The following is a 24320-nucleotide window of genomic DNA, read 5'->3' as shown; positions in this document are numbered from 1 at the left end:
CTTTCACGTAAGGATTCTTTTCTGGTGACGATACTTGTCTCAGAAACAACGTCATTCACAGGAATCATTTCTAGTCTGTGGATGGAAGCAACTAAGAGACCCACGAAAGAGCTCTAGCTCGGGAAAAAAAGAGACACAAGGAATGATTTTCAAAAACAGCAACAACAACGACAAAATCATTTTAGACAAAAAGGATATTAAAAGTTTTGAAAAGGAAGTTACCATCTTTCTCACTCTGTCCTCACGCAATTGCCCATTTGTTTAAGGGTCGAATAATGCTATCCAACGGATAAATCGCTATCCAGTGGATGTGTTCTTAAAACGTACAGCGCAATCACTCGGATGGAGATTTATCCATAGACAGCTTCAAACAATCGGGATAAAAAGTTAAGAACAATTATGATAGGAAGTAGCGTGGTGAACTGAAGATAGAGTCAGACGGAGGCCATTAATCCTAAGTTCTCGGGTTCAACAAGTCTCATTACTCTCTCTAACCCGACAGCAGCCCTGACACTGTTCCTACTTTGTAATCAATCTGAGACAAAAACTATTTCTCCTCATTTCAATTCCATCCGGGTAGGCTTGGGATCCAACAAGACACACGACCGCGTAGGACTTGGCACCTAAGGTTAATTTAGGTGAGGAAATACTGCCTTAGTTACGTCAGGTACGGATCTCGAATTCGTCGGAATACAGCCACTAATTTGATTCCTTTGTTTCTAGTAACTTTTTGTCCCTCCTCTGTGCTTTGGTACAGTTTTTCTACGACGGGATCCTGCGCCTGTGCAGAAAATTGAATCAAACTTTACATATTGCATACTGCGCAGTCCTCGGCCGGGACTTTAATGCATGTACAAAGATCTAAAACTGACTTCTGTCAAAATTCACTCAACGGAAACTCTCGTTCAATCACGGTTGCGCCTAAGGTCACATTACCTAAAATTTTTAGCGAAATCATATCATAGATCATATCCACATGTATTTTGCGCTATATGAGTAATAAATTATTAAAAATTATTATTATTAAAATTTTTTTCACTCGCTTCTCTGTTTTTAAGCTCTATTGACGGACGATCTCGCTCATTAAAACCCCAGAGCCCCGAGTTTCCCCATTAGAGACACTTTTCTACTTGACTAGAGTTCATTTTTACCAGCTCATCGTCACTGACTGCCCCAAATAAAGGATGTTCCATGAAATGCTTCTTTATCCAGTCACACAGGTCAGGAACATCAGTTATTGTGTAAACAAGACCCTTGAAAAAACATAAATAAAGATGGCTTGAACGAAAGTTTGCATCTAATTAGAAACAACCTGAACAACTTAGAGTACATGTCTATTTAGAAAATTTACTGTGTTAAGAAAAGATACCTCATTTAACAGTTACTTCTCACAGTTAATTAAGTAACCTGATATTACATTGGCTTTTCCCAATAACACGATAACATCCTGAAAAAATGTTTTCAAAGTGACTTACCCCTTCCGCTAAAACATATGCATACTCAGCTAGTAATGTAGGGCTGAAAGAAAAATAAGTAATTAATCCAGTGAAACTAACGGCGTTTGAGAGGGAAAAATCCAAGTTTGAACTGCACCGAAAATAACCACGGAAGACAAAGTCCTTCAATTGCGGAAGAGAAATTCAAAATTTATCGGATGCAGTCTTCCAAAGCTTGATTTCAAGTACAATTCGGAAGTGTTCCATTTAGATTCTACTTCTTCTATTGGATGTTCTTGATTTAAACGTGGCTGCAATGCCACATGGGAGAGGGACATTGGGTTTTGCGGTATTGCGGTAAAATTAATTTTTGGTTTTGCGGTATCCTTTGAACCAGCGCAATGCAGTTTTTCAGCATTGTGGACGGTATCAAAGATCATCCTCCAAATCCTCCACCGTTTCTGAGCTTTTTCCAATTTCCATTTGTTTCAGAAACAGACTGGAAGTGAAAAGCACTCGACTTGACGTTCATGAACAAATTCTTAATAGTTATTTCCATGCTCTTTGCTCTAAATGTAACATACAGAGTAGTGGTGTCGACATGACATCAAGTTTCAACTAGATATTGAAGTATTATGGTATCTGGCGAATTTCGTTGCAACATTGCGGTGTGTGTCATTTTTTTTCTTTTTTTTTTTGCAGTATTGTGGTGTTTAGACCCCCCTCCCTCCGATGTCCCCCTCCTATGGCAGCCATGCAGCCACCTTTTTCCGTTCTCCTGACCTTATTATTCTCCACTTATGTTTCTTTTGCTTGAAATGAGGATCAGGAAACAGGAAAAACATCTTTTTGAGCTGCAAAGTTGACGTATACAAAGAAATAGTTTGCTAAGTATTGGTTAACCCTTTGCCCCCTAAGAGTGACCAGCATCTAATTTCTCCTTACAATATCACCACTGAATCACACATTAGGGTCATGAGAATAAAAGAAATGATCATCAACTAAAGAAGCTCTTGATTATTAAACAAATTCTCCTTGCCAGCACCTTAGGAAATATATGGAGAGCAGTTGGGAGAATATGCATCCTGATTTTAGAGTGGAAAGGGATAAATGTTCTATTTAGCTGACTGCAAAAGATGCAAACAAAACAGCAACAAATTTCAATTGGTCACTTGTTTCAAAGAAAAACAGCTATTACTTTGGTCAATGATTTAAAATATATCAATTCAAAAGCAGACACAGAGATTTGAATGATTTTCATCAAATTTGGACTTGATTAAATTGAGCAGTTAATGACACCATCTTGTGTGGAGTGAAAACTAAGACTGAGAACAGTCCAACATAAAAGTACTGTCAACATGTCTGATTTTGCATATCAATTCTTAGTTAACCCCCAAAAAAATTCTGAACAAGTGTGTACAAAAGGAAAACCTAAGTTATGATACCATAATTTCACACTGTGATTTTTTTAACCTTTAACTCCCATGAGTGACCAAGATAGAATTTCTCCTCACAATGTCAATACAATATCAAGCAGAAAAGTGACGAGAATAAAGAAAAGTATCAATTAGGGGATCACTAATATCTAATTCTCCCAACTAACATCATACGAATTGTAAGGCAGACAGTAAGGAGAATAACTAATGGCATTTGGGAATGAAAGGGTTCACATCACATCCTCGTTATTGCTGTAATGTGATGATTCAGACACAAACTTACCTGACCCTTGTGAAAATAGTTGGGCAAGTACTTCATGGCATTAGTCCTTATCACATGAATGTTCTGGTACTGTCCTGGGTTAGCTTTTCTTAAAGCCATCACTCTGTCACTAACATAGTCACTGACCTAAATAAAGGCATTTTGTGGAAGTATTATCTGTACCCCAAGTGTTAGATGGAAATTAGAATCCTAACACAAGGTGAGCTGTGGGGAAATGTATTTTTTTCTTCAATATTATTAATTCTGCCGCTTAAAATACTAAGACTTACACTAAATACTTACAATACAGTGCTTACACCACCTACAACAAAATACAAAATACACTACTAACAATTTACTAATGCTACACTTCATACATTACAATGCAATGACTCATGTTGCATACAATACTAACACTCAAACTACTTATTAAATGGCAATATGATTATGAATGCTACTTGCAATATAATTCAATTACTAAAAATATAATAAATGCTACTTGCAACTTTTTACACCTTTGACATTACACATATTTGCAATATTACATTTACTAAAATCCTTGCTATATTGACGGGGAAAATTGCAAAATCAAGTCAGTGAACAATGTTCACAATATTGTCAGAATTGGTTAACAATTTTTCATTGCACTTGGAGTTTGGTTTGAAGTTCAGGAATACTGGGATCCTTGGAGAGAACTATACATGAATAAATCAGTCTGTGCTTTTAGATGGAGGTCAAAGAAGCAATTTCTTTAAATTGAATAAAATCTGTTCAGCAGAAGGACTTGCATTTAATGTGTGTATATTGTTAAACCACATAATGGTACTTGAATATATGGAAATAGAGACATCACACTCTAGAAATAGCTGCATTATAGAATCTGTTCTTGAACAGAAACTGCAATGGTTGTTGGTTGCAATATCAAATTTCTTCAGGAAATATATCTATCTTTTTTCTTTGTTTTCCCTTATTTGGTAAGTGTTATCACCCTCAAAATTTTCTTTTGAGATGTAGCATTTTTACTTCACCTTTGTTCATTCAAGTTATCACAAGAGTCACATCTGATCATCAATTAATATAATATTTATAACAGCTCTCTTGATTCATCAAACAATGTTTTTAATAAAGAATGAAAAACAATCTTTCTTCCACCAAACCTATTTCTTAGTAGCAATTCCTTAAAGTGGTCAGTTTTATCAATCAAGCACTTTTGATTGGCAAGTTCACACAACATAAATGCCCCCAAGAACATTTGTGCACAAGCACAGAATGAATCAAATTGCACACAAAATCCTCTGGTTCTCACCTTCAGTCTTATTTCCATGCCAACCATTAGTGTATCTGGAAACATGGGAGATAAATCCACTGCAAAACATAAAAATATTTTGAAATTTGGGCTTGATAGATTCCCTTAACCCTATGACCCCTAAGAGTGACTAGCATCTAATTTCTCCCTACAATATCACTCCTGAATCATGCAGTAAGGTCATGAGAATAAAGAAAATTATCAGCAGCAAAAGAAGCTGTTGATTGTTACACAAATTCTCCTTGTCAGCACCAAAAGGGAATGTATGGGGAACAGTAAGGAGAATACCTTTCCTGATGTTAAGGGTGTAAAGGGTTAAGATTGCTCTGACATATGACTGTGCGTCTAAGGTTGTCATTATTGTAGCCCTTTAAAGTTACTTTGGTCTAATATCAGTTGTATTGGTTAGATTATATACATAGTTTGATTGGTTCTTACTCATGATGTATTGGGGGAATGATGAATAGATGACATCACCATTAACAACGTTTTGTTTGTTTATTGTATAGAACAAAATTAATAGATCCCATGTTGTTGTGGGTCTGTACAGTTACTGTAATAGATTACAGAAGATGTCAAAATACAGTTGGAACATCAGTGACATACTCAGCTGCACCTTGTGTGTTAATTGTTTTGTTCTTACCACATTTTGGCATTACCTATGATCTCTTACTATTACAGATGCATAACAACATGGAGTCTGTTTGTTAAAGTCAGAACATGTGTACCTAAAAGTCCGCCATATCCACACCCTATGTCTGCAAATTCAACTCTTGAGGTTTTACAAACTGTGTGTTCTCCATTGTCATCTTTTTCAGGAAAGAAAGCAGGAAACAGAGTTGTCCAATCCATTGCATCTGGAGATACAGGACTGTAAGAAGAGCATGAATCATCAGTTTTTCAATAATCAGGAAATGAGCATACAGTTCCTTGGTCAAAATCAAGTAATTTGAAAAATTAATTCAAAATCTGTAATTTCCAAAATGAAAATCTGTAGTTTTCAAATTGAGAATCTGTTTCATTCTGTTTCACAAATTACAGTAAGCCCTGTGAGACCTCTAATATCATTTCCATAATGAAATATTGAAGAAATGTAAAATGGTTTCTGTGTTTACATAGCCTGATCTAAACATGCGGGAGGTTGGGAGAACACGAGATAAGCGTAGGACACCACAATGTGAAGCGGAGTGGTTTCCAGCTTATCGCGTGTTCTCCCAACCTCCCAAGTGTTTACATCAGACTATGTAAACACAGAAACCATTTTACATTTCTTTTATAAAATAACTAATGAAAGAGGAATGAAAACTGTGTTTACATATGCTCATGTAAATGGTTTTATGGCCAATCAGAGCTCACGTACTATTTGAATTATTTTATAACACTATTTAAGGTGCTTCAAAATCAATTTACTTTTCATCCACATACCTCTGTCCATATATTTTGTTAACTATTAACTCTAACTCCCAGAAGTGATCAACACGTAACTTCTCCTTATAATATCCAGACATATCCCAGCAAACAGGTAATGAGAATACTCAAACTTATCAGGTAGAAGTAATCTTAATCTAACACCAAATTCTCATTATTAATTTATGAGGAAATATGTTGCAGCTAGAGGTTAGAATTCACAATCAGATCTTGGGAGTTAAAGGGTTAAGAGACATATAAAAAATGTATTGCAGCGTTCCCTAGTATCCCTAGTAAGGAAGGGGAGAGGGCAAACAAGACCCTATTTTGTTCCCTGAATTTTGCAGCTGATGGATTTTATTGTTTGATAAACAATTACTACAAAAGTGCATGTTGGAAATGAGATGACAGATAGCTAGGGAGGCCTGTAGGGACCAGGTTGGCTCTGATCACCTCATATCCAACAAGTGTAGGAGGAAAAATTGCTTTATTAGAAAGGCCTCAAAATATAAGTTAATCTTCCCAAGTTTATTTTTTAAGAACAAACAGAATATTATAAACACTTGGAAACTCTTGAAAACTCTTGAAATACGCTATCCAATGATTCAGTTTTTAAAAATAGTCCTTAACCACTACTTTTTTTGTGCCTTGAAATTCGTCCATGTGACTTTCATACCATTTTCTCACAATTAAATGAACTTATCCTGGTTTCAATACTATCCTCAATAAACCCACTTACTAAGACATGCAAGTACATTAAGAGATGAGCAGTTTGTCTTCCATTGAAATATTTCCCCTCCAGCAACCCCCACCTCCTAATAGCCCCCCTCTGGCACCCCCCCCTTCACCCGATAATGGGGAACTTAAGTATGCTGCCTGAGACATTAGACTAGATATTATACCCCCCTCCCCCCCCTCCGCCCAACACTACAGAATGACCTGAAACTTCTGCATCACATAGATAAAATATTTCCTACCTTCATTCGTGTTTATTATACATTCAACTCATTATGTCTTTTTTTGATTGGCTGAAAGTGTACAGTGAATTTTTGAAATCAGTGCCTGGGACGTCATCTGGCCGCAAATAATACAATAATCGTGTTAAGGTCACTCAAGGTCACCGGTAATCATTTCATGTTTGCGCGCTTTGTGTTGCTTGCCGATTTTATATTTTTGCACCTTTAGAAAAAATTACCAGTTTCACTTACTCTCGGGACTATTTTTTTTTTCGTTTAATGTATAGTAAAATAATCATTTAGATTCGGTTTTTGTGATATCCTGATGAATCAAAGTCTCGGTAGGAACTGGATATCACTAAAACCTCATCCAATAATTGTTTAATACCGCACTCCACGCACCCCAAACGTGAATTAGCGATTGTACGCCTATTCTGACCTTACCATAACTCAAAACTTCACTACCGTAATTTTCTAAAAATTTTACTTACTATTCAAGAGTGTGATCGGCCATAGGATTTGCATGAGCTCTTTGCCGGTAATATTTCTTCTGCGGAAGTGCCGCCATCTTGGATCATAAACAGGCAGTCTCCCACAATCCATTGCCCTGAAAAATACCGACAAACAAAATCACCCATAATCCTCTGTAGCTTTTACGTGTTTCTAAATCCAATATGGCGACGCTAGGCGACGAAGATAAAAGTAGCTCTGCTTCAAGCGAAGAGAGCCGTTCATCGAGTTGGTATCTCGTACAGGTGAGTTAATAATATATATAGGTAAAAATGAACTATTTTATCTTTTCCGAAATAATTTTTCATTAAATAGTGCCCACTGTTATGAAAATTATCTACCAAAAACAAAAACGATGAAGACTAACTCGATTGTTGCAACGATAGCATATCGATCACGTAAGCAAGGATTGAAATCGTTGGTACATGGGTAGTTTTTGACGAAAGAATGCTCGAGTTGTATATGACTGGGGATGCCTTAAGTTGAATTGTGGATTTATTCGTAAATCCATCCTGATTTAAAATCTTTATAATTATCTAATATCATATCTGTTCATCCCCCCACCCAAGTTCAGTTGTAAAGCTCCCCCCCCTCCGTTCATTTAAACCCCTATCTCCTGTGATTGGTGCAAATATATATTTTTTTACACCCATCTTTTTTGACACTTCTGTAAGATCTGAAAACACTCTTGCTGTAAATCAATTCTTAAGGGGGGGGGGGGATAATTTTGCAGTGGATGTAAGGGAAGAAATTGGGGAATATTACTTGGAGAATACCACCAGATATCAGCAGTTTAGGCTGGGGCATATTTGACCATGTGATGTATTTGACTAATCACATGCAAGCAAACAAAGTTGATGGATAAATTACTTGAATTTTGTAATTACAGGATAATTCCTCTGCAGTAATTGATATTGCAAATACAGATGACCTGCAATCAGAACCAGGAAATGGGGAAAGGTTTGTCTTTTGTTTGTTTGTTTGTTTTTTTTTTCATGTACTTTTATGCCACTATTAAGAGTTTTTTTTATTAGTACTTTTTATAGCATTGTTAAGAGATACTGTGAATCATGTATCCTTTATGTTTTCATTACCTGGATATGAATAGCTGTTGATAGTAATTTTCAAAGTGGAGAATATTGGGGTTACTTGGGCCTGCTAAGTTGATTGTATTGTAACAGATTTTAACTCTTTATGGCTAACCTTTACATCTTAGCATTTCCATTTACTTGTCTACTTAGTCATGAAGGAAGTCCAAGTCGGCAAGCAATATCAGAGACGGAGTTTATGGAAAGGATCCGAGAAAGAATGGCACAGGAAGTTGGAGGATATGTAAGGAAATATGTGTAAAGAAATAATTGTAGAGCATTTTACAAGTGAATGTTGTAAACCAAAACAAATATATTTATGGCAAGTACTTGTGATGAGATTTCTGGTGATTGAACAACACAAAGAGAGAGTTAGAACTCAATATGAAAAGGTGTATAGTACTTGTACAAATGACCTGAAGCCTATAGAGATGCAAGTGAGCACTTATTGGTTTGAGAGTTAGTGTTGAGTCTAATGAAGGAAAATCAAAACAACTAGATTGAACAGTTTTCTCTGTGTATGTCTTCCACTTAAGTATGGTGAAGCAGTTTGCTGATTAACCAATGAAAATGGAAAATTCACATTGATATGGTTAGATGAAATTTGATAAATCTTAAAGAAATAAAAGTTCATTTTAATTAAGTTTGTTCCATGCATTTCAGCAATTTACATGTTTTAACAATAAAAATGTTATTGAATCAGTTGTTATGCTGTTATTTAATCAGTTGTTGTTATACATGCAGTGTCTATCAAAATGTATGGACAATTGATCAAATTGTCATTTTAGTGGCAAATAAGTTATAATTTTTATTGTTTTGTTTGTATTATTATAGGTCTGGCAGGCTGGAAAACAATCAGCCAAAAGAGCTTTTGATCTGTATGCAAACATTGATATACTTAGGCCATACTTTGATGTTGAACCAATTGAAGTTCGTAATCGGTATGTTATCAAATAAGATTTATAATGGTAATAGGAATGACTGGAATCTTTCCCCCCCCCCCCCCAAAAAAAAAAAAACAAAAAAAAACAGTTAACATGGCAAAATGCAAGACAACTGTCCAATTACAAGCATGACGTGTACACTATCCCATTAGTGCTCAAGTAGGGCTGGTGATAACCAATCATGTTGGAGAATTTTGTTATAGTTTTGGTTAGCATGTATTTAGTGTGCGATTTTATGAAACATGACTGGTACGCTCTTAGTAATATGAAATGAGTTAGTCATAGGTACTTCTTTATACCACCTCCTGTCAATGCTCCTGCCTCATTTATTTTGATCAACAGATTGTTAGGACTCCCCAGAAATGATATGATAATATGAGCTAGAATTTATTATTATAATGGCCTTGTTTCATCAAATCTTTTGGCCTAGAAGAATCATGTCAAGCATATTTTAATGATTGTGTATGGTATTTTTCTTTTCTAGTTTGCTCCATTCACTGATACCAAAGTTGCCCTCCACAGCATCCCCTCAGGTATATACTTAAGGAAGGTAGAAGATGGATAATTCGCCCTTTCACTCAGACAAACTCATTACTAATTCTTGTTACTGTGTAATATATTATTCTTTTGGAGATAGTGGTATTGGATCCATTGTAATCCCCCAGTTGAATTTTTCTTTATTAGGATCACTTGTCTGCATACTGTTTTCCTCCATCTTATCAATGTCAGGGTGGCTTTTATTTTTCTATGTACAAACATTTTTTATTCCAAGTGGTACAGTCACTGCCTATGCTGGAAAAGTTGTCAGACTGGAAAAATTTTTGCAGGAAACTTATTAGGAAATTTAGTAGAATTTTTGTGATGGGTTATTTGCTTTTTCAAAAAGAAGAATGCAGCATGTGATTGATGTAATATCTAATTATTGTCAAATTCACAAAAATGAAAAGAATTCAATGTAGTTCCAGTTTATGTTGCAGTACATGGGAAAGAGCCTGTGGTGTGATGACAGGTAAAACAGTTGCAAAGAAGACTTCAGATAGTAGGAAACACCAATGCATGCTGATTTGTTTCCCTAGACAGTTGTTGGAGAGTTGTACGGACCACTGATGTTGGTTTTCACCCTGATTGCTATTCTTCTCTTCAGTATGAAAACATCAGGACACACAGTGGTAAGATTAATGTTTTGCTTGTTGTTCTCTGCATTTTGAATTACTGATTGATTATGTTTGTAGCCTCAATCATGCTTAGCTCTGTTGAGTCTCTTCATCTCAAACTTGTGGGACGGACCATGAAAAGAAAAAATTGTGTTGCTAGACTTACTCTCAGCAGAATTGCACAGAATCTCTTCTAGGCTCAACCATCTAAGATGTAATATGCACTGGCATTATTTTCAAACTGTGCTTTTTGGTTGTGTATTTTACTGTGGCTTAAATTTTTAATGTGACACAAGTGGTCCCCATACTTTTTGGGCTGAAACAGCTCCTTTTGCTTTTGATTATTCCATAATTTCATTTTTCTTATAATGGTTTTTTGTTATGCCTTCTGAGCAGTGAATCAGGGCATCTTCAGGGTGATATCTGTGACATACTTGTTTTTTAGTTTTATAAACAATGAGTATTACTCTCAGCAGAATTGCACAGAATCTCTTCTAGGCTCAACCATCTAAGATGTAATATGCACTGGCATTATTTTCAAACTGTGCTTTCTGGTTGTGTATTTTACTGTGGCTTAAATTTTTAATGTGACACAAGTGGTCCCCATACTTTTTGGGCTGAAACAGCTCATTTTGCTTTTGATTATTCCATAATTTCATTTTTCTTATAATGGTTTTTTGTTATGCCTTCTGAGCAGTGAATCAGGGCATCTTCAGGGTGATATCTGTGACATACTTGTTTTTTAGTTTTATAAACAATGAGTATTAAAATTGACTCTAAATCATCTTCAAGTCAGCCAAAAGGTCTAAGTTATTGTTTATTAAAACAGTGTCAAGATTGCTGGTAGCCAACATCAGGAAAACAGATATAATTGTATCAGTGACAAATGATCCACTTGAAAAGAAAAAATCCTGAGGCCTGTTTTGTTTAAAACCACAGTCTTTCCTAGACTTGTTTTTAATAATTTGTCTTAAAGTCTCAAGGAATTTTCTTTTAAAGGGTTTTAATTTAATTCTTGATGTTTTCAACTGATTATTGTTTTTAGCAAGAGGGAACACTCATGGGTACAGCTTTTGGTGTTTGTTTTGGATACTGGCTGGGTGGTGCTGGAATGTTCTATGCTGTGGCATTTATGAGTAGCACCCATCTTACCTTTCTCCAGATTCTTTCCTTATCTGTGAGTATTCATGCTGTGACCTAAACCCTATAAACCCCTAAGAGTGACCAGCATCTATGTAATTTATCCTCACAGTAATTACTGCTGAGTTATTTGTTAAGGTAACAAGAATCATTATGAGGAAATGGTTGCTAACCTACAGTGTAAGAAGTAGGGTTTGAGCCAGGCCGCGCCATTGTGCCAATCCTGCACTGCAATTGAAATTGTCCCTTAAAAAAAACGGTCAAGGGGACAATTTGTCCCCTTCAAAATTTAGGGAAAAAACTCAAAAGGAAGCACACACAAAGAGATTTATCTTGGTACAGAAATTGCAAGCTAAAACAGAACGTGGAAAGTATATTTTCTTGCACATTTAAAGTTCATTCTAAAGTCACGTTTCAGTCACACTTTACTGAACACGTACGTCTCATGCTCAACCAAGCCTGGTGAACGCACGTGGCAATCTTTACTACGCTTTTCACAAACATGTGAACTCAAAAGTTCAAAAGCCGCCTTCACAATTACGTTTTTCGCTGCCCTCAATCATAATTACGATCACAAGCAATGAAAAAAAGAGAAACACACGAAACGGATTGAAATCCACCAATCACAAATCACAAATCACAAACCATGACCTTTTGAACCCGTGAAAGTAAAGTTTTGTTTCCTAAGAGTTCCGTTAAGATGATTGACGGCAACGAAAAACGCAATCGTCAATTGGCTTTTGAACTTCAAAATTCGCATGTTTGTGAAAAGCGCAGTAACATGTCACATCGAAAACGTGTTCGAACATTAGAAAGCTTTTTCGCTCGGAATCGAAGCCAGAGTGAATCAGAGAAAAATGATACAGAAGAAGAACAGTGTATTAATCAGGAAGAAACGAATGAGGATCGAAGGAAACCGAAAAAAATCACGAACTTTCCTGAAAACTTGGTTGTGAGATCACACATGGTTGCGCTATGAAAAAGAGACGATGTTCTGCTATTTTTGTCGGAAATCTAAGAAGACAAACCCCTTTGCAACGGCAGAAGAGTGTACAAATTTTAGAACCTCTGAAGAATTAGTACATTTACGTTTACCAGTGATTAAGAAAGGAATTGAAGTTTACAAGGCGATGCCGGGACGAGATTCTGCTGTGTAATGTTTTGAAGTATAAAGCAAAGTCATTGATCCTCTGTTTAAATATGACGAGAAAAAGAAATTTGACATCAATAACAACTTTCTTTTTTGTATCACTTTTCTTGTATTACAAGTCTTACAAGGATCAGGTAAAAAAAGAAAATGTCGAATAAAAATTAATTTGTCTGTCCCCCCTAAAAATGAAAATGTCCTCCAAAATTTTTGCTAAGGGGACAAATTGTCCCCAGTGATCAAATACTAGCTCAAACCCTGAAGAAGGTGTGATTGTTTAACAAATTCTTTGAGTCAGTACCTGTACCAAATGAATTGTACAGACTGAGATAAATTTGGAGGGCATTGGTGCTGATGTTAGGGTGTTAAGGGTAAAACCTTCTCTGAACAAATGTTTATTTAAAGTTTCATTCTGTTTTTCACACATGCTTTTTGTGTCTGAAAAACATTGCTCCTGAAGTCCTGGAATTGATTATTAGACAAATGTGAAGCAGCTAGATGAGAGAAACTCTCTTTAGAACTTGAGAGTTAGGCAGTTCATGAGAGTATTCATTTGAAATTGCTCAAAGATACTTTACCTTGCTCTGAAAAGGAAAAGAGAAATCAGTCCCCTGGTACTCTGTTTTTTTATCTTTTATTTTAGGGATATGCATTGTTTGGAAATGTGGTGTGTCTATTTCTAACGACTGTTGGCTATCATCATTCCCACTCATTTTTTTATGCTCTGTGGTTAGTGTTTGGAGGTTTATCGGCAGCTAAATTGGTGAGTGATGTTACCCTAAGAGTTAACAGTACAATGAAATATACTTAGTCTGTAGTGGGTAACTCAGTGAGGGTGTTTGTGAACCTAGATAATTTGGTTTTATCAACTGAGTTGATAATGTAAATTGGTCACTGTGAAGAGTTTTTGAAGCTGACATTTTGAGTGTTAGCCCTTGATCTTTTCCTCTTACAAAGGGCTTATGTTAAAAACATCAGCTGTAGAAGCTCTGTACAGGAGCCAATTTACACTATGAACTCAAGTTGACAAAACCAAATTATTTTTGATACCCTCAACCAAACACTGCGCATCAGTTTGTTTCGAAATTTACCTCTGTCAATTATTCATAGTTCCTTTAGAAACTTACCTCCTGTATTCATTTGTTTGAGAACCCAGATTGCTAAAACCCACAATTAACTATCCTAGCATGGATGGCAGCACTCCTACCAGTATATGCTAAAGGGTTCATTGTAACAGCTTTTATGTCACTGTACTTCTAATTGTGCCTTTGTTGCAGTAGTCATTGTTTGCTTAGGGAGTCAATTAGCTCTCTATTTCCCCAAAAGGTCATCCGTGCAATGTCACATCCTTTGCTTCACCCCAGGTTGTTTTGACTTTAAATTCCTAAAACCATTATCAACCCTTGGGTGGAACATTTGAGGGGGTTGTACACCAATTGGAAATAGCTAACAATTTCACTTGTCAAGTAGTTTGTGCAACCAACCACTAGGTGTAAACATCTTGTTTCTTACATTTGGTTGTTACAAATGGGTTAACTTGATAGTTTTGACAGTGTATCTGATTTACTCTTTGTGTACAGTTACATACCTTGAGTAATTACTCATTTCCACTGAAAGTTTTCCTTTTCTTTCTACAGGTGACTGTTTTCATGAGTCGTACATTCAATCGACATCAGGGCCTGATTGCTGGTTGTGTGGTGGCTGGTGTTCATTTACTGTTTTTACTCTATCTCCACTTTGCATATCACAGTGTTTATGAAGGTCAGTGTCAACTCATAACCAAAATACTCATAACAACAAGTCAATGGACAACACAAACAGCATACTGTTAGCCAGCTGCTGATTAACTATCAGTCCATAGTCCCTCAAAATGGCATTCATGCAATACCAGTGAAAGTCCAAACTTTCACACTTTTTTTACATTATCTGACAACTGAACATGGTTCTTTTTTACTTAATGCTACACAAACTTCAGTTGAGTTCCAGGTTAGATGTGTTTATTCTGTGTGAAATTGACTTCCAGAATCAGCTGAAATGGTCTTGTCTCGTCACTCAAGAGAGGTGGTAACCACACCCCTGAGAGATATGGTACCATCTGTGGCTCAGTTCACAAAGAGCATTGGAAGTGATCAAGTGCTAGATGCCATGGCCAGAGTCAAAAGAAGCATAAATGAGAGTAAGTTTAAATTTATTAACAGTGAAATAAATTTCATTGAGATCAAATAATTGTAGGTTAAAAAAATGATCAGATATCTCTGTACATACTGAACTGTTTTTATTACTATTTGGTCATTTTCTGTGCAAAATATGCCACAAATCATTTTTGGTCATCAAGAACTCTTTAATTACTTACACCTGATGCAATCTGTATGATGCTCAGATACGACCTTACAAAGTTTCAAACACTAAAAGCCAAAGATTAGAAAATTTAACAATAGGGGAGTCATTTATAGTAAATCCCTTTTTCGATGGTATAACATATAATATTAGCTGGCATATTGCTCATATTTCCCTTGCACACATATTTTATGTTAATTCATTGAAGAAAGTGTATTTATTTAGCTACTTGTTGAGGTCATTTTTAATTTATAGGGTGGGTGTAAATTGTTTGTAAATCCTTTATGTAATCCTTTGTTGTAGTAGTGTTCCAAAATAATGTAATTTTTCCTTAAAATTGTAACTGTTTCAGCTACAGGCTTGTTTGAAGCAACATCCATGACCATGTGAAAGGAAGCTGACATTGAAAGAAGTTAAAGAAGATTTTACTACAAACACCATTATTGTGAGGCAGGCAGTGGTGGATGGGTGCAGCACTTTATTTGACTAAATTTTTCTGCCATTCATGTTGTCTTTTTCAAAATCCAAAGGAGCAAGCAAAGTCTTGTAGGGTGCACTTGTTTAATAGGTGGGTAGACCAGACTATGTGTTTGTTCATTCTGAGTGCCATCATATGGTTCCAAAAAATGCTAATGAAAAGTTAACTTCTTGCAATGTAAAATCAAAGTATAGGACATACTGTAAAGGTTATCAATTATTGTCAACAACCTGTTGTTGTCTCTTGCCTTAAATTCCCCACAAATGAAAACCTTGAAGGACAAACAAAAGTAGTATTTTGAAAGAGATCACTGAAATAAATTTCTACTGCCTTAACCTTTTCACTCCAAAAATCTCTTTAGTAATTCTCCCTACTGTCTTCCATGCAGTTCTTGTGAAGTTGATTTAGAGAATTTGGTTTTGTATCAACTAAGAATCCCCATGATATTTTCCTTTATTCCCATCACTTGCCTGCTTGATATTGTATTGATATTGTAAGGGGAAATTCTACCTTGGTCACTGATGGGAGTTTAAGGGTTAAGCATATGATTTGAACAAAGTGCTGCCCAACAGCACTGAATGGTACACTGTAGATTGAAATATGGCCAATTTAATGTAAGGAAAATATTGTAGCTCAGGCAAATGCTTTAAACAATCACTGTATAGTGACATCTACAAAATGCTGGTATGAGGGAGTTGGGAAAAAATTCATACTACTTACTCTCCATTGTTTAGTTTACGTTTCTTATTCACCATTTATTGCAATATTTTTAGTAAAGTACACTTTCTAGATGCTTTTTAGGGATGTTGGAAAGGGAGAGTGTAAATTAATAATGGAAATGTAGAAATATGCAATCTGTTGACAGCAGAATTCAGGGACTTTCTAGTGTAAATTGAGAATAGATAATAATAATAATAATGATGATGATTATAATAATATCAATAGTTAACAGTTATTCATTGGAGAAGTGGTGATAAAACATGGTGGATATTTATAGAGCCACAAAGCTGTAAGGTTAATTTCCAGCACTTTCACCAATGGTGGTGAATAATTGTTATAGTATATCAATGCTACACAAAAACCAAAATAAAAATTAGTTTATTTCTGTCAATTTACCAAAAAAGGGTTTAAAATTAAATTGTTCACACCCAATTTTGTCTCTGTGGCTGCTCGTAGGTTAACCCTTTAACTCTCACATCAAATTTGTAATTCTCCTCACTGCCAACCACACAATTCTTATAATGTTAGTTCAGAGAATTTAGAATTGGGTCAAATAATTATTCCCAAATTTATATTTTTCCTTATTCTCATCACTTAGCTTGTTGATATTGTATTGATATTGTGATATTGTAAGGAGAAATTCTGTCTTGGTCATTCATGGGAGTTAAAGGGTTAATGGTACTTGCTTATCATTTCTGAACCAGCCAATCAGCTTCAGCAAAAAGCTCTCTTCACCTGTGTGGTATACACTTATAACTATTGTTATCATTATTATTTACCAAATGGTGTGCATGATAATTGTCCCCAGGTATTTTCATGTTATGTCTTAAAATATAATTAAAACTTAGCAAATAGTTTATCCTGTTACTAAATTTTCAGTCAATGAAGGTGTACAGTGTAGATTACCAAATGGATATTTATTAAAATGTAAAGAAATATTCCAAGTTTTGGTTACTTAACTTAAGTTAATGCTCTAACTCCCAAGATGTGATTGTTGATCCTTCCTTCTCACTGCTACACATCTCCTTGTAAGTTATCAGGAAAATTAAGTGTTAAATCAAGATAACACAACCTGATAGGTTTAAGAATTCTCATTACCTGTTTGCTGAATGATGTAAGGATATTATTGGGAGAAATTATATGTTAATAAGTTCTGGGAGTTTGACTGTTAAATAGTGTGCTTTGAGCATTCAACTGATATAGTTAAGTTTCAAATTTTTGTTTCTGGGCCTCAAAGAACACATTTTCCTGTGTTTGTTTGTTTTTTTTTCTATGACACCATAGAAATTAACAAATGAACTAACTTTACTAACAGTAAACTACCAACAATGCAAATTACTTCATCACCCCATCCTCACAGTTGAATGACTTCAAAACCTGAAGATGTTTAGTGGCAGAAAATTATACATCATTCCATAGTATTTCACTGTGCATCATTTCTACACATGTTACATGTAACTCACTAACTACCTAACACTTGCACATGGAAAAATGGGGGCTTTCTCTCTATGGTTATGGCTCACCACAGTGGTGAATCAACATTTCTTGCAAATGAGCAGGTTGACCTATCAAATTTTGCCTTTTGGAATTCAGCAGTGACTTCTTTCTGTAAAATAAATATCAACCAATAGGCCAGTTCCAAATTACCTTTAGCATCTTTTTCAAAATGACATTTGGTGCTCTACCATTTGTATGAAAGTTACTTTAATTAATTTGCATGTGAATGAAAACTTATAACCATATGAAAAGATGAGCACCAGGACTCTCTTTGGAAATGAGGCCATGGTCAATTTGGAAATAGCCTATCCTCAGTAGGAAAAAAGGAAAATTTCCAGAAAAGCAAATTTTGTAAATACTAAAAAATAAAGTTTTCATGATATTAGTATTGGTGATAACATGATTTAGAGTGCAGTTTAGTGTTGATAAGCACAAGTAAACATTTCAAAGACATCAAAATTGCACTTGCCTTAAGGACTTGTGCAAGTTGTTGTCTTCGAAAAATTTGTAAGTGCTTATTTAAACCACATTGCCCTTGAAATCATGTTGTCACTTGTTAATAATTTACATGTAAAACATCATAGAAAGTCTATAAGGATGAAATTTTGCCAAAGCACTTTTTGCAATTTGCAATTGTGTTTCAATTTTGCACTCGTAACAAGAAAAATGCACTTGTTTTCAGCCAATCAGATGTGTAATTTTTTTATGTATATAATTATAGGTATTATATGGTATAACTTTACAAAAATCTCAGCACAGGTTCTATTTCAGGGGAATGACCTTAATCACATTGACAAATTTCCCTGATGATTCTTTGAGGTAGAGGAAGGTCATTGAAATTCTGTGGCAAAACAAGCTTCTTCACTAATTCTCTACAGTTTTCCTGAAGTGTATATGGTACTGCAACAAAATTAAAAAAATATACATTCAGACTGGAATTAATTCTTTCCATTTAACCCATTTCCATCAAGTTTTTTTATGGGCAAGAAGATAGATTTTGACCATGTCAACCATTTGACTGTCAGTTTTAGATGTCATTTGATCTAGCTGGATGCGACATGGACTTTATACAATGTTCCTCAAGTATTTCAATAAATAGCCATCCTCTCTGCACATCACTCAATTAACCCCTTACACCCTTGCATCAGTGTGCATATTCATCATGCCGTTCTCTATACAATTTCTAAGGTGCTGACAAGTAGAATTTGTTTGATGATCAAGAGCTTCTTCAGTGGGTGATGGTAATGTTTGATTCAGGGGTGATATTATAACTTAAAGGAAAAATTAAATTCTTGTCACTCTTAGGGCAGGACAAAGCCTGTCGGAATATACTTTCAAAGCCAACAGAATTTTGAGCCCCTTGGATGCAATTTTCAGAGGTGCTGCACACAAAAAGTGGGGGTGTCGGGATTTGGGCTTCCATAAAGGGGATTCAGATAGAAATTGGCTGGTTCGTTTGTTCGTCAAATGTAATCCAGGGGTGAGTGACGTACGTGTCCACATCGTAATGACCGTTTGACGGTTCAAGTGTAGAACATAAAACCTGCCTTCCCTGGTAGTCGAGCCAAAACAATTTAACTCGACTTCTTGAATGATTGATGAATCTCACTGGCGTACCAGTTCTCGAGTGTAGAGATCTTGGAGTCGAGGAGGGTTCTTCATTTTCCATCTTTGTTTCCGACCCCTTTTCCTTTCATGTACGGTATCACAGATCGTTACTGGCTCAGAAGACAGGTTGTCACCTGACTTTGAAGACAAATTTTGCCCCAGGAACTGGAACAGTGCGAAAATGAAAATAAACCTCTCTTTATACACGACAGAACACTATCACTTTTCGGAAAAACAGAATGAATTAATCAGTTTTTGAGCCAAAAATAAGTTTCATTCGACAAACAGTGGTATAGAGAAGGCAAAGGTACGAGTTTATGTAAGTCTTTCTCATAGATTTCCTCCTTCAAAAACATGTATTTACACCTGATCGGTAAGATCGGTATAAAACTAAAATGGTGCAGTTTTAAGCGTGACTACCAGAAACTGATGTGTCTTCTTCGTGATTAAGTTTTGGTTTCCCACTTCCGGAAGTCACTGGAAAGAGGAAGTTAAGAGACTACCCCGGACAGATTCATGTTGCCCACTCCCTAAGGAGGGAGGGAGTTGAGAAAGTCTCGTGGTTTCACAGTACACAGCTCAGAAGGTAGTAGGAAGTATGGCTAATCTTAGGAGATTATGGAGCTTTCTCTATGGAATTATCCTTTGGTCGTGTATGTTACGCGCCTTTTTTGTGAGTGGTCGACTAATAAGAAAAGGCGAAGCCAGAACAAACTCGACCTTGCAAGAATTCGAGCGAGGAATGGACATGTTGGAACAATGCAAAACCTTGAATTGCTCGTTCGCCATCGATGGAGACGAATGCGAAAAATTCAAGGAATCGGTATACACAGAAAAAGCACTGGCTATTTTCATTACCGTAAACGTCACAAATTCGACGAATAACGAAGAAACCACAGGAAAGGTCTTGGGGGAGAGTGGAGGCAATGGAATGGAGAACGGTCAGGTGAAGCAAATGTGGGTATGGCTGCGAGACGTGCGTGGAAAGTTTCTTGCCACTCTACCTTACGACTTCGATATTCTTTCCCTCTCCACTTTGAAAAAGGATGTGCTAACTTTGAAATTTACTACGACGCCTCAATACTGCTTTACAAACATGTCTAAAACTTGTCGACGCAGTTTTATTGCGACAGCCATCTTTAATAATTGTCTTGGACACACTTATGGCAACCTCTGTGTGAGACCACAAGAACATGAAGAATATCGCTGTTGTAAAAAAAAAGACAATGATTATGTTTGTGATGAACCCATAAAAGACAATCGGTGGATTGATATTGCTATAAGGTTTCTCTGGGCTTGCTCAATTGGATTTGGCCTGTTTGCACCTCTTTTGTTAAAGTATTTTCCAAAAGAGTTTAAAAAGAGACCTAAAATAAGGCCAGCGAGGTCATTGTTAAGTAGAAGTGAATCAGTGTATACAGATAATGAAACCTTATCAGTGGACACAACGACATCGGGTGAGCGTCCTCTGATGTTCGCTCTTGACGATGGAATGTTAGATTTACTACGCACTAAAACGGAGTCAGTGGTTTTCTCAAGATTGAGTCGTTGTCTTTTTGTCATCTTGCTGAGTTCTCTGCCTTTGCTACAAGTTTTTATATACATGCACTCAAAGAAGGAGGATGTGGGAGCTACCACTGGAAAATTTCTTGGTGTTGGAGATGCATTTATCGCTTGGATGGAACCATATGGACAAAATTCACTGGGTGCTGCATATGGTTTTTGCATCATGTTAACATGCATTGCAGTTGCAATCCCTAGAACCTTGTCTGATTGTGCAAGGCGGCTCTCTGGGAGGAGAGATGAGCGCACATTCCTTGGATTCAAGAAACCTGATGAGATCATTGGTATCTCAGACAAGAGAGGGTTCCAGCTGATGTATGAGAACATGGTCTTTCATCTATACTGTCTACTTAAATTAAAATTTTGGAAGTTTTTGCTCCTGGTGATGATCTATCCCTTACTAAAACTCTGTAACATTGATGTCTTTGATGAAGACCTTGCAGAGTCAGATGAAAATGTTGAACAATCAGATGAGGAAGAAAACTGTCAACTGTGCTCCAAAATTTGTAAGGTAGTGCTAACACTGCTCTTGTTTCCATTTTGGGCAGTCACTATTGCCACAGCTTTCTTCCTGTATATTTTTCCAGTTACTTATGTTAGTTTTCGCATCTGGAAAATGCTGTTCCGAATTGAAATAGAATCGCCATGCTGCCAGTACATCCCTGCATGTGTGAGAATAACAACTTTTCCAGTTTTGTACATCCTGTTTATAGTGTTTTGCATGTGTGTGGAAGCATCTTATTACATGTTAGCAGTCGTCCTGACATTGAACATCATGGTTCTGGGAAGCATTATTGGATTTACAATAATTGGACTTCTCTTTAACATTGAATTTTATTTTCCATACATTATTCTCAGCTTGTGGGTTATAGTATATATTCTCAGAGGAACACACAAATATTACACTCAATTTACCAACCTCAAGACTATTGTTTTTGAAGAGGGTGAAAAATTTGACGAAGAGACTAGGCAGGAAGCCAGCATCCGTGAAACTTTTAGTGGTGCACCTCCTGAGAGAAGGTCCCCCTCACTTTCTTCCCCTTCAAGGAGCAAGTCAACTTCAGCAAACTTCCTTATCACAGTTGATGGTTATGGTGTTCCCAGCATCCCACTGGATATTTTCCTTGCATCCTCTCGTAAACTAATGCCTTTCAAGCGTATTATACTGGCCAAAATTTTTAAGGTGATCGCACTGGGAAGTTACCTTGTAGTGATATTCTTGTTTGTGATGTCACTGATGGAATTTAAAGCTGTGAATCCCATAGTTCAAGGACTGGCACTGTTATTTCTTGGTGGACTGCCCTTGTTGACTCAGCAAAGCCCACATCACAAAATAGAGGCTGAAGAAATCAGAGCAAGGTTTTATGTCAAGGATTTCATGAAACAGTACACAAAGAGGGATTTGTAAGTTTTCCTTACGTAATTTGCAGTAGAGCAACTTTTGACTACTTTAATGAACACCAAGATTTAAATATCAATTTTCTGTTCTGTTTCCAAACTTTTTTTATTGCCTGTTAATTTTGAGAATTGGCTGGAAAATTAATTACTAAAAATTCTCACCTAGTTGATATTTCTCTTTCTTCTCATTACCTTTCCACTTGAAAATGGCCTCTTAGTATTATCAGGAGAAATTCCATTTTTGTCACCCCAGGAGGGTGACAAAGTTAAATAAGTAGTAAGTAATGTGATATTTCATTGCATTTCTCTGTGATTTTTTTCCAGGAAACTTAGAGATTAACAGAGATTAAACAACTGTGACTTGCATTTTTGCTCACATTTTTCTGGTTTTCATAGAGTTTCCTGTGTTTATGCTGAGTTTTCATTGGCTCCCTGTGATATTCTTGTGTTAACCCTTTCACTCCTAATATCTAAGTAGTAATTCTCTTGCCGTCTTTCATAATATTTTTGTGATATTTGTGTGGAGAATTTAGTATTGAATCAACCAATAATCCCCTCATTAATATTTTTGTCAATTCTCTACTGAGCTCAAAATTGACCATCTTTCTCATTCTATTTGTAATAATAAACAGTTCTTACTTTGATTAAAAGATGATCTCCTGTTCTTGACTCGCAAAATCTTATCCACACCTTTCCAAAACTATAAACTAGAATCAATTTGCTTAAGCTAGCTTTGTTATAATACTGTTTTAACACTAACCCACTACATGAGAAAATGCTGGACAAACAATTACCTTTGAAATCACACCCACAGAGTTGTAGTGAAGAGCACTGTGTCAGTGAAATGTCCTCTAATTATTGTTAGAAACTTATTTTTTTCTCCTTTCCCAACTTTATCGATGAAAGAATGGAAAGAGAGATCTAAAAAGAATTGTGGTTGAAAATTAAGTAGTCTTCAGCCAAGTTTGGGCACAAACGTAGTGCATGTTTCTCATTAGAGAGGGTGGCTATAGGTTTTGCTGTTGTCCAAAGCCTCTATTTTTGACAAGTAATGGTTGAAATGCGATGCCCTGGTTATGAAAATAAAGTTTTATTTTAAGCTAAGTCAATCTCATTTTCACTAATCTTTTCAGTTACTAGATAGTTTCTGGAACTCAGAGGTGGCCTATGTTATGTAAAGGTTATTTAGTATACATAGGTTACGAATATTGATTCTTTCATTTTAACTCTGTTAATTCAAATAAAAAGCCTAGGTAAGAAAAAAATAAACAGGGGTGGATCTAGGGGAGGTGCAAGGAATGGGTGCCACCCTCTTTCCTGAAATGACCTCCAGCTTCCTGTTATAACTGCGCAGTCAGCAACAGTATACAAAATCTGATGTATTGTTTGCTATGTAACCTCAGCAGTTCACATTATTCCCAAGTCTTCATTCTTAAAATCTGTTTACATCACCTATCAGTTATGTCACTCCTTAAAGGTTCACCCCCTCCTAAAAAAAACTACTGGATCCACCTCTGATAAAAGTCGACACTAACAGGGTACATACCAAATTAGTATAGAAATTATTTCTTGTAATTAAGATACAAAATTTGTGTAACACAGGTTAAAATTCCTGTAATTCATATAGGTAATGAGTAATTTTCACATTACTTGAATTATTGGTGATATAAAGTGTGGCTGTGTATTTTCACCAAGAGAATAATTTTGTTTGCATCGACCAGTAAAACTGTTCAAAGTTAATGTTAATCTCATGTTCTTCACTCAGAGGGATTGTAGTTTGTAGGTAGTTTTGAGTAAAAATATAAGACTTTGCAATTGTAATTCTGTGTAATTTCTTATTGCAATAAATGAAAGAATGGAATATGTACCATGGTTCTCAAATAGCCAAGCTGCTATGTGTAAATAGCTACAGCATTGCTATGCTGGCCAGGTA

The 24320-nt window shown here is 36.0% G+C and overlaps 4 protein-coding genes across 4 annotated transcripts; 2 read left to right on the top strand and 2 right to left on the bottom strand.

The window, feature by feature from the left end:
- Positions 1–133: 133 nt before the first annotated feature.
- On the bottom strand, positions 134–7428 carry LOC131777004 (tRNA (guanine-N(7)-)-methyltransferase-like). The gene is made up of 8 exons (XM_059093223.2): positions 7295–7428; positions 5169–5311; positions 4441–4499; positions 3156–3281; positions 2220–2290; positions 1476–1518; positions 1152–1253; positions 134–781 (listed from the first exon to the last, which is right to left on the bottom strand). Exons 1-8 carry the CDS (start codon positions 7369–7371, stop codon positions 659–661), a joined length of 744 nt encoding a protein of 247 aa, XP_058949206.2. The 5' UTR covers positions 7372–7428; the 3' UTR covers positions 134–658.
- A 39-nt stretch (positions 7429–7467) lies between these two features.
- LOC131776974 (protein YIPF3) lies at positions 7468–17259 on the top strand. The gene is made up of 11 exons (XM_059093186.2): positions 7468–7558; positions 8203–8273; positions 8555–8645; positions 9236–9342; positions 9830–9878; positions 10422–10514; positions 11545–11676; positions 13430–13549; positions 14424–14547; positions 14810–14962; positions 15476–17259. The coding sequence occupies exons 1-11, from the start codon at positions 7478–7480 to the stop codon at positions 15511–15513; spliced, it is 1059 nt and encodes a 352-aa protein (XP_058949169.2). The 5' UTR covers positions 7468–7477; the 3' UTR covers positions 15514–17259.
- LOC136279536 (von Hippel-Lindau disease tumor suppressor-like) lies at positions 17220–19880 on the bottom strand. The gene is made up of 3 exons (XM_066163478.1): positions 19847–19880; positions 19262–19591; positions 17220–18772 (listed from the first exon to the last, which is right to left on the bottom strand). The coding sequence occupies exons 2-3, from the start codon at positions 19485–19487 to the stop codon at positions 18600–18602; spliced, it is 399 nt and encodes a 132-aa protein (XP_066019575.1). The 5' UTR covers positions 19488–19591; positions 19847–19880; the 3' UTR covers positions 17220–18599.
- Positions 19510–24239, top strand: LOC131776975 (uncharacterized). The gene has a single exon (XM_059093187.2). The coding sequence runs from the start codon at positions 20025–20027 to the stop codon at positions 22395–22397; it is 2373 nt and encodes a 790-aa protein (XP_058949170.2). The 5' UTR covers positions 19510–20024; the 3' UTR covers positions 22398–24239.
- The last annotated feature ends 81 nt before the right edge of the window (positions 24240–24320 follow it).

The sequence above is a fragment of the Pocillopora verrucosa genome, chromosome 3 (genome assembly GCF_036669915.1).
Source record: "Pocillopora verrucosa isolate sample1 chromosome 3, ASM3666991v2, whole genome shotgun sequence".
In the NCBI taxonomy this organism is placed as follows: Eukaryota; Metazoa; Cnidaria; class Anthozoa; order Scleractinia; family Pocilloporidae; genus Pocillopora; species Pocillopora verrucosa.
Note: the sequence above shows the minus strand (reverse complement) of the source record. Positions and strands in the feature narration are given on the sequence as shown.